Source organism: Theobroma cacao, chromosome 9, assembly GCF_053813885.1.
Source record: "Theobroma cacao isolate CCN51 chromosome 9, ASM5381388v1, whole genome shotgun sequence".
Classification (NCBI taxonomy): domain Eukaryota; kingdom Viridiplantae; phylum Streptophyta; class Magnoliopsida; order Malvales; family Malvaceae; genus Theobroma; species Theobroma cacao.
The window spans coordinates 43930005-43947762 of NC_142647.1; the positions used below are offsets into that span (position 1 = coordinate 43930005).

Here is a 17758-nt window from a genome sequence, read left to right on the forward strand (position 1 = left end):
GCAGCTCCGAAATTTACTTCGGTTATGCAAGGCATAAGGAAAACCTTCTGATCCAAAGGAAATGTAAAAGGAAAACAGTTTGATCCAATGATTATGCTATACGACTTCGTTTCCTATACCTTACAGCATAATTTAAACCTTGGATATGATAGTATTTCATCTTTCTACTTTTCTCCCCTCCCAAACATAGCCTTACAGAAGATACTGAATAGAAAACGGCAGGAAAATTCTCTAATTTGTTTTATGGCTGGTACTAGTTTGTTTTGCTGTAGCAGTCCCTCTTCCAATTCCTCTTCACATTAAAACTGTGGTCATGGCTTGTTGCAGACATTTTAAGAAACAGTGTTAAGAAACTGAGATGAGAAGAAACCTTGATCTATTGTCAACCTAATCACAAGAATAAACTATAGTTTCCAGATTAAACTGAGAGCAGGTAACTGGGAATAAGAACAAATTAACTTCTCTTGATTATTTCCCGTGTAGCCAACATCTTCAAAAGTTTCTCAATCCCACTGACAAAATAAATCTAAGAAATTTTATTCTCCTAACTTTCTTTACTCACAAGTAATAGAATGAACCTATGATATGTACACCTTACATGTCAAACCTATTATAGAAAAATTTAATATCTTAATCTGCCTTTAAATCACCCTGAGTTACCTCTTCCTGCACTTGCATATCATCAAATGGAGTTTGCTCTACTTCTATGGTATTGTTGAGAGGGCCCTGTGGGGTTCCAAATAGCGTGGTGAATATCTGTCTATGGCATTCATCACAAAAGGAGAAATATGTGAAATGGCCCTCATATGGGAGCTTATGCACTGCAGCCCCAGGTAGAACCCTATGCACAAAATCAGTCATCGAAGGTGGGACCACTTTATCATCCATCCCCTGTACAACACCAGAATATTCAGAAAATAAAATTAAAAAAGAAGAAGTTAAATTAATTAATATTGGCTTGATACAAATTCCATAATTCCTCTGAACTAAAATAGTAATCCATGTGTTGCTCAGCTCCCAAACTAAACAATGAAACCACAGCTTATAATGGAAATAACTTCATTGGTATCACACCTCACAGTAAAGAAGAACAGATCACTAAATCCATCATGTCTTAAAGAACAGGAAAAACAATTTTAGCAGTATAGTAACTACAGTTCAATGCAGCGGCAATATATGAATAAAAGGATGGAGGTAAACCTGCCATATGTGTATTGGACCAAGAAAACCAGTATATTCTTCCTCAGAGCTACCAAGTAACAACTTAATCAAATTGAGAATGCCTTTTCCTTGTTGTTTCTTCTGCAATTTGAGGTCTGCAAGGCTGAAACCCCAATTTGAGACTTGCAATACAGCTTCCTCCACAAAAGGTTTAGCATTTCCTTGTCGGATTGATTCTTCAACATCCCTTTGCCAAAATTCTTCATAGACAGGGTCTTCTATCAAAGCCCTATCCTGGAAAGACAGGAAATGCGATAACTTAAGAATCTAGATATGACGTTTGGCAAGTGACAAACAACAGCAAGCTTTTAACTTGTTCACAATATAATATACTTCCACAGTCAAGATCAGTGTGTTCTTGAAAAAATTTGCATATGAAGAACTAAACATGATGTTTTCATACATGTTGTGAATCAAATAAGTGCCTACCATGTGGATGATTTCTTTCCTGTAATCAGAAGTATGCAGGACCAGATTCTATATCCATATTTACCATTTCCACTTAGGAAAGCTGTTTTTGATTAGGACTATAAATAACTTAGGTGGTTTAGGCTTGAAGTTCCCAAATCATTGAGGTTTTTATCCTTATACAGATTACTCTTATAAAAACAATATGCTATTACAGCTAAAAACATATCTCTTGAAGGTATACTGCTACACTCAGTAGTGAAACAAATTATTGAATGCCATACAAGTTTCATCCCTTTTCTACAGATAGCAAAAGATTTTTCAGTTTTAAGTTCCGAAATAAAAAATTTCCGTTGAAGTACACTGCCAAGTGCTTCATTTACAACATTCTTCAGTATGCGCCTGAGAAATGATGAGGCAAAGACTAACAACTTTGGTTCAGTTTTTATGGTCGTAAAATTAGGAACAAAAGGAAACCAGTATATATACTGTGTTAATCTAGCACTAACTCTGCTTATACATCACGTTAACTATTTAAAGCTCTCAAGTCTCTATTTACACTCATGGCATGGCCTTAATGTAGCTTCGGATTTCATGCTATATGCATTACAACACCAAGGTAGGCTTCCTACTTGAAGCAACAGAGAGACCAAACCACATCATATAAGGGCATGCTAAGTCTCAACGATTGGCATAGGCACATCATGAACTCAATCATTAATAAACATTTCATATAACTTTCCTTTGACTACCTAAATTTTCCAAAAACATGAAATTTTACTCCTCCATAGACCTGACAATTTGTGTTTTTGTATCTTAAATGTATCAGACACGATTAGACACGAAACACATTAAGGCTAAACACGAACACGACACGTTTAATATTCGTGTCTTAAATTTGAAACACGTACACGTACACGTTTAATACACGTGTAACACGACACGATTAACACGTTTATTAAACGTGTCAATATACGACACGACACGATTAATAACACGTTTAACACAATTAAATAAAAATATTTATAATTAAATATAATTTTATTATTTAAATTTAAAATCTATAATTACAAAAATAATTATAACAAAATAATAATAATAATAATATCAAATATAATAAAATTTAATATAAATAACATACATAAAATTCATTATCATACATAAGGTTAAAATACACATTAAATAATTATTAAAAATTATTTATATAAGGTTAAAATAATTTTTAACTATTAATGTTTAATAGGTTAATAAACGTGTCATGTATACACGTTTAAACACGTATACACGTTTAAATACATATACACGTTTAAACACGTATACACGTTTAAATACATATACACGTTTAAACACGATAACATGATTAAGTAAACGTGTTTGTCGTATCTGACACGTTAAGACACGAAAATTTTCGTGTCTTAACGTGTCAGACACAATTAGACACGAAACACGTTAAGGGTAAACCCAAAACCTGTTTAACTCGTGTCTTCTCATGTCGTGTCCAAAATTACCAGGTCTACTCCTCCATCCCCTTCCCCCTACAGCCGCCCCCCCCCCCCTCTCCCCGGCACAAAAAAAAGAAGAAAAAGAAACAAGAAAGAGTTGTAAGACTAGAGATGGTTTCTAAAACCTTCAAGAGTTCACAGTGTTCAGAATCACTCACCCTCCTTCCTAGTGTCAATGCTAGCCATTGATCAATCTGACTGTGCTTTCCAGAGAGGAAGCTTCTTTGGTAGAAGTAAGATAGAGATTTAGGAAATCTTCGAGCCAAAAAGTACATAAATTTCCTTTTATGGGTCCACTTTTCCCAGGTTCCATATTTTTCTTCCCTATTCATCAATGAATCATAGGGACTAACCATTGGAGCAAACATAGCTGCACCTGCAAATCAGCCACGATGAATCAAGATGTATTCACGTCCAGAGTACAGTGGAAAATTTCATTTCCTATAACAATGCAACAAATGAGGAAAGCACAGAAATTGTTAAATCACAAACAATTCAAATGATGATAATGCACCAAAATTTGCATTGACCTCATCAATATTTATTGGTTTTGTCCACCACCACCCAGCCTCCAACTCCCAAAGAGAAAAAAAAATAGATTTTACTACATTCCAACATAATTAAGCAAAGCAGCATTTTATTTTAAGATTTACCACTTTTTCACCTATGATAAAAATGGTACTCTAACAAGGGTTGTAATGCAGGTGCTATTTCCACAATCCATTCAACTTGGACAGAATGTATAGTTTTACTACTCTCCTGACAAATTGAAATGAAACTCCTTAGACTTTGCACAGGACGCACAATGATTTCAAAGCCTACTACAAACTTATGAACTACAGCACCTTTGCACCCAGAACCGAAAAACAGCCCAGCTGTTTTATTGCAGTAACATTTTGAGTGAAGGGTTTGATGTTTCAATCAGTTACATCCAGAACTATCTAGGTTCACTTGCGACTAGACATGCAAACACCTTTTACATTGTAGACCATCTCATTTCTGATTTTCACAACGAGATTTCTCCTACAAATAGATGAGCATTCTCTCCAACTCTTTTTATTACCTAGTTAGAAGTATATGCATCAAAGTCTTTAAGAAGCCACCATATTTTGTTCTTGTTTTCCTAGGGAAGGATGTCCATTACTAAAGAGATGCAGCCTTGGCCAAATCAAACTTCCAAGCAACAAATATTTAGCAGAAAGAACAAAAGATGATTATCACTTTAATAGTATTGTTTTAAACAGCATAAACTTTTTTTTTCTTTTAAAGTGGTTAAACAGCATAAACTGTTTGAGCACAACATGTGCAAAGCCTTTTTATTTCCAATAATGGAAAATTAATTAGCTGAATTATGCATTTTGAAACAACTAAATTTCACATATTTTTCGTTACTAGCTAGCCAATACTATGGTTATCAGTAGAGGTGATGCAAGAAACTGTTACAAACTAATGATAGTGCAGATAAAATAATATTCTTACCTGCAAGTCTATCAGGAATATATTTCAGAGCAGCCCAAGCATGCAGGCTACCGCTTGAGTATCCAACTACCCAAAACTTGTCACTGACACCGAGAGAATTTGCTAAGAACAACATATCTGACGCTGATGACTCAAGGTTTCGCTTGGGGTGAGGATCACTCTCGCCAAAACCTGGAAGATCATAAGTTAACAAGCGCACACCAAACTCTTCTAGTAGTGAAGCCTTAAGTCCAGGAATCCCTAGTAATTGGGGTGAGAAAATACACAAACTGAGAAGATAAGTGTGAATTGTATGAACACACCTCACTCAATAAAATCAAGTTCTTATGTACTCAATTTTGATATCAAACCTGCAAGTCGGGAAGAAAGAAACGAATGTGGAATGATCATTGTAAATCTAGCTCTGTCAGCTGGAAGGCCTTGCTCTCTATATGCCATATATCTACCATCTGGTAGCATTATGCGATCAGCACTAGGTGGATGTATGTACACTTTCTTTGCCACTGGGATGGCAGTATCATGTTCTACGCTTACACTCAGGACTGCAATTTTTTTTTTGTCAGTAACAGCTCAATGGAAACACAAGAAAAATGAATGCATGCGGATGAAGAATTACCGAGGCAGAAAATGCAGAACTTGATTGATTTACATTTACATTCATAACATGAAAATTGAAGTTACAAGACACATTTGTAGTCACCAAGTTCAGTTGAAAATAAATTAATCTAAAATTCAATCCATCTGCAAATGACATCTCATATCGAGTGTAGCATCCATTGTTCCAAAGTGATGCATAATTAAAGCACAAATAGGACTAAAAGGCAATAGCTTTCAAATGTCGATATACATGTGAACAGAAATTTTTCAATACTGAATTTGGTATTCTAGAGTCTGGACCTTTGTGGGCAAGAAAATGAAATACTTCCGCATATAGAAAGTATGACCCATAATGAATTTTACATGGAATACGTCAGATTCATACATTCTATGCTACCAAATTGATTCTGAATCTGGATGAGAATCTTAAATCTTGTGAATTAGTCCTAGTAACCATGCTTGATTAACCCAAGAAAGAAAAATATGATCCCTCGGAAGGAAAAAGAAAATCATTGCCGACAAAGATAGAAAAAAAAATTTGGTTCATAATTTACTCATAACTGGAATCTCACCTTAATTATGACATTCCCAGTTAACTGAAAATCAAATAAATTTAGAATAATTCAGAGTTCTTCCTCCTATTAGCAACGAAACAGCGTCTAATTAAAATAATTAAAGCATTTCATGTAATGCAACATCCAACCCATCAAACCACCAAAAAAAAAAAAAGGAAGAAGAAGAAGAAGAAAATTAAAAATACCTGCAAGAGCAAGAACAAAGACGAACAAGATAACAGACCAAGCATGCCACGGATCCTTATCTTCAGGAACCAAGTACTCATTAAACACCTTCAATCTCCTCAAAACGTTGTCGTAAGGAACCTTAAGTTTTCGACCAATGCAAGAATCTTTACCAAAATTCCTTACTAAAAACGAATCCTCTGTAACTAAACTCTGCTGCACCACATCCCTACACCCTCTCCCGAATTGCACGCTCATCTCAAGTAATCCCCTCATGAATTCACGAACAACATCCTTAAAATTAGCTGCTTTATCCGGTGGTACGCCGGTGTAGCGCTGCTCCTCCTGATCACCGCCCTCCATATCTTTTTTTGATGAAAAAGCAGAGAAGAAAGAGCAAAGGTAGTGGTTTTGAAGTAGAGTTAGAAAATCTAAAAGGCTTGAACGTGACGCAGAGGTTAATGGGAATATTTAAGTAAGAGGTCCGTAAATGTGGAAACGAAAAGAGAAGAGAGAAAAAGTTGAGAGAGAGAGGTTCGGTAAGAAAAAAAGAAAAGGTTCACTTTTTATTCCATGGGTTGGTTGTTGCTTTTTTTGTATTGGTTTGATGGTGCATGGTGGAGATGGAAGGTGGGAGATTTGTCCAGGGTGGACAAATGGGTATATGTCAGACTGTTGCTTCTGAGGGGCAGCGCAAGTGGAACTGGCGGGTTGTTGGGGGTAAAAAGGTTGTGTCCGCTTTTGGGAATTTTCACTGGTAATAACCGCCGTCACTTAGCAGAGGTTGCTGGTTTTTCTGGGAAAGATTTTCTTTCTTTCAAGTGAGAGTCACATCTGTCAACTCCACATCTTTCAAGCAGGGCTCCGCTTGCTGATGCATTTTCATGGCTCCGCCATTTATTTCAAGCTTTTTCAACCCTCATTTTTTGACTAGTCAGCTCTGTTCTCTTCTCTTTTATATATATATATATACACTATTTTACATTTTTTGACGTAAGACATGATATATTAATTTATTTTCTCTCGAATAAAAAAAATTAAAAAATTTTTTCTAAAAAAACCTTTCAACTTTCTTCAATGAAATGAAATCATAACATTTTTTAATTTAACTGAACGAAATCTGTAATGATTATATCAAAGATTTAATATATATATATATATATTAATGAATCAAATAATTAAGTACTTCTATATTTGGGTACTAATAAAAAGAAAAGCATTTGCAATTTTGCATGCTTAGTGTTGCCAAGGATATGCTCTGCACTCTTTACTTGTTTTTCCTTAATTTTTTTACTATAATTTCACTCAAAATAGATGATGAATAATAGATAAAATTCTGTTTGATCATTGCTTTATCTTTGGATATTTGTTTGTATTACTTACCTTTGAGTAAAATTTTGGATTCTTTCAAGCATCAAGGGGTGAAGATTACCAAAGGATTTTGAGTTATGTTGTTGGTGGGTTTTCTAATCATGGGTCCCTTTTTTTCCTGTGTAAACACGAGCCATTCAAGTCCAAACAATTTGCATTAGCTTCGAAATTACGTTTGCATAAAAGTGTGGCCATTCCTAAATTTGAGTATGAAAACTGTGCAGTCTCCACCCCGAAAATGGCAATTTTCCAATTTCTTATTGGTGTGAAAACAAGATGAGAAATTAACCTCTAAGCCACGATGTGAAAATGGATAGAGGATAGAGACGAGAGACAGTTTCAAATGGAGAAAAACATGGCAAAAGGGAAAGAAGCTGTGGACCACAAGCACGATCCCACCACAACATAGCACATGATTCGTGGCAGAGTTATGGAATGGCACGCCATGTCCCGAGTGCTTGAGTGGTCCTAAAACTACTACTTCTACTTCTTAACTTTGATGCACGTATCACGTCCAAAGATTTCTCCAAGACATAATCAATTATGTGCGTTATTCAGACAAAGAGTCCGTGCATGGATGAAGACACATGGATTATGACTACCCTGGACTCTATAGTGTTAGGCATAGAAACAGCTTTACTTTCGCCATTGACAAGCTCATGCAGCTATCCATTACAGTGCTTGCTTTTTCAAAAACTAATTAATACAACAAGTGCCTCAGCTACAGGAAAGAAGAGGGAGAATGAGAGAGTAGATTTAAGTATACATTGTAATAAGTATGAACAATGAAGAGAGTGGTGTACATCATGAAGAGAAAAAGAGGGGATAATAGCAACAGTAACATATAACTTTTGATACTGTTGAATGAAGCAATAGACTGATTTGTTAAAAGCCCCACTAACCCAGGCAACAGCAATAGCTGATGCCTTGCATAAAGTTACTCACCCAAACTGAGCAACCTCACTGTTCCACGCCAAAAAAGGTGGGGAAGGGACTAGTGAGGGAGAGAGTGTGTGTTTGAGCAGTAACCTCCATCCAAATTGAAATGGAGAGGCAACATACTTGCAACAAAACTAACATGCCACAGATTGCAGGTGCTACCAATCCTCATGAAAACCATTTCCGCTTCACCAAATTCTACAGGATGTCCAAAAGGGGTCTTTCATAAAAAGGTCCAACAATATGCAATACCTTCCGCAGGGTAATGGTAATACAATGCCAAAATTCTTGAAAAATAATAATGAAAACCTAACCTTGCAGACAACTTTTACGTAAAAATCCATGAAGTTCAATCCTTATCAAATTCCTATTAACTTCCCCAAGCGTTCCCTCTAGAAAACATAAACTCTAAACCCCAAAAATCTAGTTTTGAGAAAGGGGAGAAGCAGACAAAGGGAAAATAAAAGAGGGAACTCATGGAAGTAAATTGCCTAAATTTTCTTCAGCTAGAGCTATTGAGCTCTAGATCATTGTCTTGTCACTATTTTAATCTAGATCATTGCCTTCTTCGTCGATCACGTATAATGTTTCGCTCGTCCCAGATTGGACATGAACATGTTGGTTTCTTGTTACGCCACTGAGCTCCACAAGTATAGCAAAACTCATATCCACATCTGCAAAAAGGATACAAATAAGTGGTAGCATGAAAATCAGTAAATTTAAGACAAAGAAATAACAGGTTCTAATTATCATGATCTTGTTTCCATCAAGGAGCAAAGTAAATAATCATCAAGAAAACATCAACCCCTTGCTTTCTAACATTTATAAAAGAGTAAAGATGACATTTCTTGATCCTAGATTTTGACCACAAGCCCTCCAGTCCCCTTTTCCCTACCCTTAACAAACAACCCCCCCCCCCCCCCCCCCCCCCTCCAAATTTTTTTTCGACATAGTTTCTTTTCCTTCATTAAATCACGTGAAACATCACATTCTAATATGGTTCCATGGAAAACCAAGATTGGTTACATACCTGCAAGTGATGTGATAGCACCCTTCAGCAAGTTCAACCAAATTTTTGCACTTTGTACACTCACGCCATAGTTTTTTATTAGCAAGAGACTTGAGCATTTCATCCTCTTTGGTGGGATAAGGATTAGATTTTTTGTAATCATAGCAGGTCATATCATAGTGCCAGGGAACCTTGCAACTGATACAGAAAAAGCGATGGCATTTCACACATTTTCTGGCTCCAGATTGTTCAGCACCAAGCAATACGGTTCTGGTATATTGCAAGACCTCATTCTTTGACATTAATGCTGAACACCTTGGAAATGCACAATAAACTTTCTCTGAAACAGCAATAGAAGCTTCCTTCGTGCGGTTGCTCATGATCTCAACTAATTTAGGATCCAGGAATTTTCCGCAGCTATCAATAGTCACCTCAGAATTACAGCCTTCATGTGGGCAGCTAGCCACCATTCCATTTAGCAATTTGACTTCTACATGCTGCTTCATACAAGAAAAGCAATACCTGTGAAAGCAACCATTGACTGAAAACATCTGAGCAGCATCAATATCTTCGAAACATATCACACAAGTCTCCTTCAAACCCCTGCCATTGCTAGTTTCTGCAGACCAGGCAATCTGAGAGACTATAGCATCTCTTGCTAGCTTCAATGCAAATTTCATATCATTACGTGCCACAAGAGATGGTTGGCAGTAAGTAAATTTCTTGTGTAAAAGAGCCACCTCATTGACTAGTGTCCCCATCTTACTCTGCCCTGGTTGCACTCTGCCTGTAACCTGTATTCAGAGATTGACTGTAAACCATCACCGTTTAGGTATTTATCAAAATCCTCAACATCAGTAGATATAAATGGCATTGGATCTTACTTTATGAGACATTGCAAACACTACAGGCTTACCAGAAACAATCCTTTCCCATTGGAAAACCAATGCTGACAAAGATAAAATTTAGTCTTGCCAAAATAAACTATGAATTACCATTATTTAGCACTGATAAGAAATAAATCAAAACAATCATCAAAGGGAAAGATGGAAGAATTTTATAGATAAAGGCTTTAACTTCAAGGTGTCTTTATGCAAATAGATAAATTTGAGATAAAGAGTCGAGAATCTAACAAAGCTCAAAGCAATGAGAAATTTTCAACTTGTAACCAGAAACTTCTACAACACGTTATACATAAAGAATAAGCTTGAAAAAGAAACTCAATTGAGGCATCAATATACTCAACAATTGATTGCCTGTTTGGTTACAATAATGAGGAGGCCACAATTGTTGTGCTGACCTAGTTAGCACAAAATTTATAAGAGACAACCACATCACATTGTAATAGTTGGAATAGACTAGAATGAACCAACTACCACTATATCTAATCTCCTAATATGGTAAATGTCTTAAAGTCAAACAATAGGTTGCTTATTTATTAACCATTTTGTCCAAGCTTGTCTATTACTTACACCTGCAAAACTATGTCTTTATCTCAGCAACAATCCGCTGACAATGGCCCCGCATGATAAGTAATGCAACAAGAGATCTATGCAAGCTAGACCAACCACAAAAAAGAAAGAGAAAAGAAGACTATGCCTAGTGCTATCGCCTACAACTAATTCCCGCAATTAGCTATCCCATAATCTTCAAAAACTTCTATATAAGAAACCAACAAAAGAATTCATTACCAAAGCTACAAATAAAGCATATTGAGCCAATGAAACAAACACCAGAAGCATGAAAAAAGCCATAAATGAAAAATCTCACCATTGCAAAGGTTATAACCATTACTCACATATAAAAAAAAATGCAATTCCCTTTGTTAAAACACTAACATTTAAATAAGATAAATAAACTTGAAGAAGGGTATAAGATTTTAGACTCCCATATTAGAAAGACTCAAAACCGAGAATAGTTTAGCAACAAATAAGAGCATGCTATACCCACAAATTTGAAATCAAGATTAGCAAAAAAGAAAATTGGAAAAGAAAATTTGAACAAAGGCATATATAGCTTTCTAAACTCATATATTGATAAACCAAGAAAGCATCCACAACCAAAAAGTAACCCTATTCAAGTCCAAACTCAAAGCTACCCATAATTAAAAACCAACATTGTAAACTTACATATTGATAAACCAAGAAATCATCAACAAAAATAGTAACCCTTTCCAAGTCCAAACTCAAAGCCGCATTAAGCCCATGAACCACAGCCTCAACTCCAGCCATTTCACCACTCATGAATTCCGCCCCCTCCAACCTTTTCCTCACTTCCAAAACCAAATTATCTCTAAAATCACAAATGGCAACTCCAACACCACCCACAACAACATTAAACTCCCTTAACCTCTCTTCACTAACCAAGCCTTTCACATAAACTCTAAAACCCTCAGTTGAAATGACACCGGTTGCAACATTACCATCGAAGGGTCTTTCGTAATTGTCTCCGTACTCCTTCCATTCTTCTTCGGGGACATTCATGATGTAGCTAGAAAAGTTTTGATCGTGAATCGAACGGTTCAGATCGTTCCTAAGTTTTCTCATCTCTTCCTCGGTTTGTTCCCTGTCTTTACGTTCCATCTCGAACCTGTCTATGTCTTCGAGCAAGAGAGTTAAGTAGTCAAAACCCATTTCGGGAGCAGGCAAGAGGGTGACGTCTTGGGAAATGGAAGAGTGGTGAAGAGAAAGAGAAGCGGTAACAGCTTCTTCCATTTGGAGTTGGAAAGCAAAGTCGAGATCAGAGTCTAAGGTTTTGGCTTCCATTAGTTGTTGACGTTGGAGAGTGAGCACTGACTTGAACTCTTCTCTGTCGTCGTCGTCGTCGTCGTCGTCGTTAAATTGGGTGGCTTTGGCTTTGCCTCTGCCTCGGTTGGGGTTTTCCATTGGCTTCTTGTGTTTAGCTCGGGATGAATTTTCTGGGTCAAGAAGGAGTCGAAGTAGCGAAGAAAGAGACTACTTAGAGCGCACGCAACTTATGGGAGAAGGGGTGTATGGTCAGTCAAGGCCAGATGACGAGAAATGTAACTTGATAATATTGTTTTATTTGTACATTTTATTTTATGTGAAAAAAATTAATTTTTGCTCTTTTTATTATCTTTCAGTAAATTATAATTATTCATTTCTCCTTTTTCAAGCTAATATAATTTATAAAAATAATTTATAAATATTTTGAACTTTATATAAAGTCAAAATCAGATATTATATAAATTAAAGAGGGTATTTAAAACAATAACAGATAATGGGCAGAATATTTTGAACAACCTCAAGATAAATTAAATTTTAATAAATGATGCATATATTAATTTTAAAAAATCAATATCACACAATTGTTTTTCGCATATTAAAAATTAGACCATAAATGATTTTTACTCTGTTTTATATGTATCATTTATGGTAATAAATATAATTCTAATAAAACTCAAATTCTTTAAAATACAAAAATAGGTAATAATTGATTAAGCAGTCATGTTTTATTATTCAATTCATAAAAAACAATATTAGAATTACATATTCAACCATCAATTTGATTTTTTTTTTCAAAATATATCACCTGATCTTTCTATTTTAATTTTTATTCTTTTCTCCTTCTCTTCGGGGATCCTCTCTATCAAAACCCATCTGATATCTTTTTCTATTTATTTTTTTGGAAGAGTCATTTGGTGATGCAGTGATACTTGAATGAACATATTACTTCATCCCTCAATGATTATAACAACTGAACTCTACCAAGCTGGTTTTTCTCAGTGAGTTTCCTTATCTTGGCTTCTTTACTGGAAAAGAGATGTTGGCAGAATATCTTCCAACTCGTTTAAGAACTTGGCTAACACAATGTATGCCGAATTTACAAGTTATACACATATATTGTCCAATATTCACCAACCCTGCAATTAGCCAGACAGATAGGATAGAAGGGTGAGAGTAGAGTCAACAAGAAGTTGAGAGTCCTCAGAAATGAAGCCAGTCATCCTCCTCCTCTTCCTCGAACCAGTCATCCTCCTCCTCTTCCTCTTCCTCCTCTTCATCGGAGTCCCTATTTTCATGCCAAATGCGATCCTCCTCCCAGAGTGGACAAGAACAAGTTGCCTTCTTATCCCTCCATGCAGCCCCACAATTATAGCAAAACTCATACCCACATCTGCAAAACATAGCAACCATGAGATGCAATATTTATTAGCACAACACAATAAAACCGAAAGAATTAAGTCACTGAATATGATATGGTCATAGCTGTCGACTTCAAACACAAACAGACATATGAAATGAAACTTATGAGAGCCTGGTATACGAGAATGACTGAAGAAATGTTCCATAACATAGTTGAGTAAGAAAATTTGGTTTCTGCTCCTATGACAAAACAATGATTTGTTCTATTCATCCTCACAGAAGGAGAAACACACAATTAAACTACTAAACTATGTACTTCCTCCCAAGTCCCAACCTAGATCCACCATTTTTTTCTCTTCATTGCAACAAAGGATGCAAAGAATTTTACAGGCTTCAATCTCAGCATGCTCTCAAATTGAAATTCCTCATTTATAATAATGATTCTAAAAACGTGAATATTCCTTGACACCCAACCCTAAAATTTATAATATTTAGGTTATATCCAAGGCAATGGTACTTAATCGTCCACCTCAAGCACCCAGCCCTTATTTTCAAACAATATCCTCCCAAGCACCTTCTCATTCCTCCCCCCTCCCCTTCCCTTTTTCTTTCACCTTGTGTTCATATTTTTAAATAACTTGACCTTGTGGGGCAAAAGTCTTAAAAACAACAACAAAAATAAAATAATTAAACCATAACCAGAATAAAAGACCTGCAAGTCATGTGGTAGCAGCCCTCAGAAAGTTCTATCATGTGGTTGCACTTCACACACTGGCGCCACAAATTCATTGTTGCAAGTGACTTCAGCTTAAGATCCTCTGCTGGGGGATTAGGATTCTTTCTTTTGTAATCAAGACATGTCATGTTACTATGCCAAGGAACCTTGCAGTTGATACAGAAAAGGCTATGACATTTCAGGCATTTACTGGCTCCAGATCTTTCAGCTCCAACAAGTACATCTTTAGTATATTCTGAAACTTCGCTTCTTGACATTAAGGCCGAGCACCTAGGATATGGGCAATAAACTTTATCTCCGACAGGAATTGAAGCCTCCTTCAAGCGCTGTTTAAATGTCTCAATCATTTTAGGGGTCAAGAACTTTTTACAGCTGTCAACATTAAGCTCGGACTTACAGTTCTCATGAGGGCATTTGGGCACCATTCCATGAAGCAACTTCACCTCCACATGCTGTTTCATACAAGAAAAGCAGTATCGGTGCATGCACCCATCGACTGAAAACATGCACCCAAGATCAGTATCTTCTAAGCAGATAACACAAGTCTCTTTCACAGTCTTGCCATGGTTTTGATCTACAGGCCTGGTGACCTGAGAATCTATTGCTTCCCTTGCAAGTTTAAAGGCATATTTAATATCATTACGTGCTACATGTGTGGGGCTGCAATAAGCAAATTTGCTTTGAAGAAGTAATACTTGATCAACTAACATTGAAATTTTTCTTTGCTTTGGTGGCCATCTCCTAATAACCTGCATTGCCAAATACATCATGAACAACATTTTCTTTGCTCTTTATTTTGAAAATAAAAGGCTTTTTTTTTTAATTAGTTTACTTAATTATAGCACATTGTATACTCAAACCCAAGTACAGAGTTCTTTCCATGTACACCTGAAATTTATTCTTATTACACACTTAAAGCTAATATGTTAACATTCAACAAGGAAAATGATTAGCTAATTGTCCATCATTCCTTGAGAGAATGACGGGCAAATATGGACCATGCAAACCCTTAAAGTAAATAGATGAACGTGAATTTCGAAACTATTGCTTATATACTTAGATAATTAATTCTTGAAAATATGATTTTTGCTTCTATATCAAAAACCCATTTTTCAACAAAACGGAACGTAAATAAAAATTTATATACATTATACAATGCCATAAAAGAAGATGAAAAAAGAAGTAAAAGGAACTTACGTATTGATAAATGGGGTAATAATCACAGAAAACTTCAACCCTAGTAAGCCCCAAAGACAAAGCAGCGCTAAGCCCTTCGATCAACGCCTTAAGCTCAGCCGCTTGTTTACTCAACCCAACGCCAACTAACGGCTTCTTGATTTCGTAAATCAAATTATCCCTAAAATCACAAATCGCAACTCCGATCCCCGCAAGGTTCGATTTCACATTTTTAACCTTCTCTTCTCCTATTAAACCCTTAAAGTAAATGCGAAATTCGCATTCACCGTCGTCAGAAACATCAACGTCGTTGTCTTCGCTGTCGGTTTCTTCCCATTGCAATCCCTTCGAACAACCTTCTCCTAACGGCCGTTCAAAGCAATCGCCCCACTCGGCCCATTGACCCTCCGGAATCCCCGCTAACTGACGCGCGAATTTCTCGTCGTGGACTTGACGCTTGAGGTCTTCCTTGAGTTTCTGGGTTTCGAGGAGGCAGTGTTTGTGATCAAGCGACTCCTGTTGGAGTTTGGAGAGCTCTTGGGATGTCAAGGAGATTACGGAGTCGTTCTGAGAGGGACGCGGAGGAGGTGGAGGTGGGGGAGGTTGGGAACTGTGAAGAGAAAGGGAGGCGGAGAGGGCTTCTTGGAGTTGTAAATGGAAGGCCAAGTCGAGGTCGGACTCGAGACGGTGGGCAGCCATGAGCTCGTGGAGTTGCTGGGAAATGAAAGAGTGGAGGTCTTCGGGGTCAGCGTTTGAGTCTTCTTTTCCCGTCGTCGCCATCGCCAAGAAAATGCCGATGGTCTTGGTCATTTATATGTCCTTTCCTTAACTCGGAAGTACGACTGTCAGTAATTGGGCCGGTCATTTTGCGCCATGTCTAGATAATTACTAGCATATGTTTCCAATCCAAGCCCGGCCTATCTCGGCTTCAAATATCTATCTATCTATATATATATATATATATATATATATATATATATATTTTCCTCAGTAGCTTGAAATATTATTGCGTTATGAATATTGAGTAAATGATCATATATTTAAATTTATTTAAATTTAATAATTAAGATATTATTATTTTTATATAAGTTTATTTTATGACTTTATAAAATTCGGATATACAAGAAAATTTGGATTCCTTCTATAATAATTAGGCCTCCTCTTCCACACTCACTCCAACTTGATCTATAGACACCTTCATTCAAAATTTATTTGAAATTAATCATCGTAAAAACAAGGTTCAAACATATTTATTAAATTTAATTAACAAGTTTAACATACTTTTTCGAGTTAATTTGATAAAAACTCATGAGTCATTCTTAACTATAGTAGTGTGGTTATTTCTCATAGACCTTATGTCTAAATTTGTTAATAAACATTTGAATAGATTTATGCACAACATGTTTTTGAAATAAATAAAATGTAGTTATGTATATTTAATTATTTATTTCATACATATATTTAATTTAATATCCAATTATGGACAGCTTTATCATTTACAATGCTGATCCTTTTCCTGCCCAAAAGGAAGCCTAGCTCTAGCCCAATAAATTCTTTGAAACCCAAAAAGAGCCAGTCAACTCTTATATGAATTAAAATACACTATAGAATATGAAAAAAAACTTGAACCAACAATCATGGGTGAAATGTATTAAGAAATTAAAATGATCGATGTTTTGCAAATGGGGTGTGGGATATTTATAGGCTAATAGTCTATTTAGATAGAATTTATAAAATAAAAATAATATTAAAGTATTTAATTTGAATTAATAATATTTAAATTAAATTTTAATTTTAATCTAATATAATTTGCATTTAAATTTAAATATACATAATTAAATCTAAAAGGTCAAATTAGATTACACGTCTTTATTTGACTTTCTGAATTGTTTCGTGAGTTGCCTTACCTACTTAAGGTACTATTTGTTTGATTATCTAATTTAATTTGAAATCTCAGATAGTCACGTAATAGATATTTACACAAATATTTACTTATATTACTATATAATTCATCTAAATCTAAAAGGATAATCTTAATAGGAGCCTGCTTCTACTTGGGGTCTGGACAAATCTTTAATTTGGTTTGGTTTGTTTTTTTTTTAGCTTTTGTTTGCGCTTGTGGCTTGCTAATCAAATTGCTAAGTTCTGCAGTAAAGCATAGGTGATGACATGATAATCAGTTAATTACAGTAAATTAGATAAAGATATTTATATTACTTTGATTGATTGTGATTTTAGTAAGTAATCATGTAACCTAGGACATTAACTCCATGGTTTAATCCAGCCAGCTGAATAATTTTTCCTAATTGAAAAGCAAACGGGATTGATAGTCCGATCAGTGGTTGATATAGCTATTTAATTAAGTGTTGAATTGGTGAGGTTATATACATATTCTCAGTTCAAGTCCAAATCCATTTGCCTCATAATTTCAGTATTTCACACTTAAGACTAAGTTTCATTAATCCAATCAAATG

At 35.6% G+C, this 17758-nt stretch overlaps 3 protein-coding genes across 4 annotated transcripts; all 3 read right to left on the reverse strand.

Annotated features, from left to right (window-relative positions):
- Window positions 1-438: 438 nt before the first annotated feature.
- LOC18590096 (uncharacterized) lies at window positions 439-6801 on the reverse strand. 2 transcript variants are annotated; one of them, XM_088810286.1, is made up of 6 exons: window positions 5968-6801; window positions 4961-5152; window positions 4611-4781; window positions 3290-3507; window positions 1201-1455; window positions 439-891 (listed from the first exon to the last, which is right to left on the reverse strand). In XM_088810286.1, the coding sequence occupies exons 1-6, from the start codon at window positions 6308-6310 to the stop codon at window positions 631-633; spliced, it is 1440 nt and encodes a 479-aa protein (XP_088666412.1). In that variant the 5' UTR covers window positions 6311-6801; the 3' UTR covers window positions 439-630. The 2 variants fall into 2 exon arrangements, with proteins under 2 accessions (XP_088666412.1, XP_017982922.2); XM_018127433.2 differs by having other exon boundaries at window positions 4611-4850; window positions 5968-6797.
- Window positions 6802-8051: 1250 nt separating this feature from the next.
- Window positions 8052-12263, reverse strand: LOC18590097 (E3 ubiquitin-protein ligase RSL1-like). Its single transcript, XM_007015420.3, has 3 exons — window positions 11396-12263; window positions 9288-10060; window positions 8052-8931 (listed from the first exon to the last, which is right to left on the reverse strand). The coding sequence occupies exons 1-3, from the start codon at window positions 12149-12151 to the stop codon at window positions 8814-8816; spliced, it is 1647 nt and encodes a 548-aa protein (XP_007015482.3). The 5' UTR covers window positions 12152-12263; the 3' UTR covers window positions 8052-8813.
- A 676-nt stretch (window positions 12264-12939) lies between these two features.
- LOC18590098 (E3 ubiquitin-protein ligase RSL1-like) lies at window positions 12940-16094 on the reverse strand. Its single transcript, XM_018127429.2, has 3 exons — window positions 15306-16094; window positions 14085-14857; window positions 12940-13403 (listed from the first exon to the last, which is right to left on the reverse strand). The coding sequence occupies exons 1-3, from the start codon at window positions 16092-16094 to the stop codon at window positions 13214-13216; spliced, it is 1752 nt and encodes a 583-aa protein (XP_017982918.2). The 3' UTR covers window positions 12940-13213.
- Between the last annotated feature and the right edge of the window lie 1664 nt (window positions 16095-17758).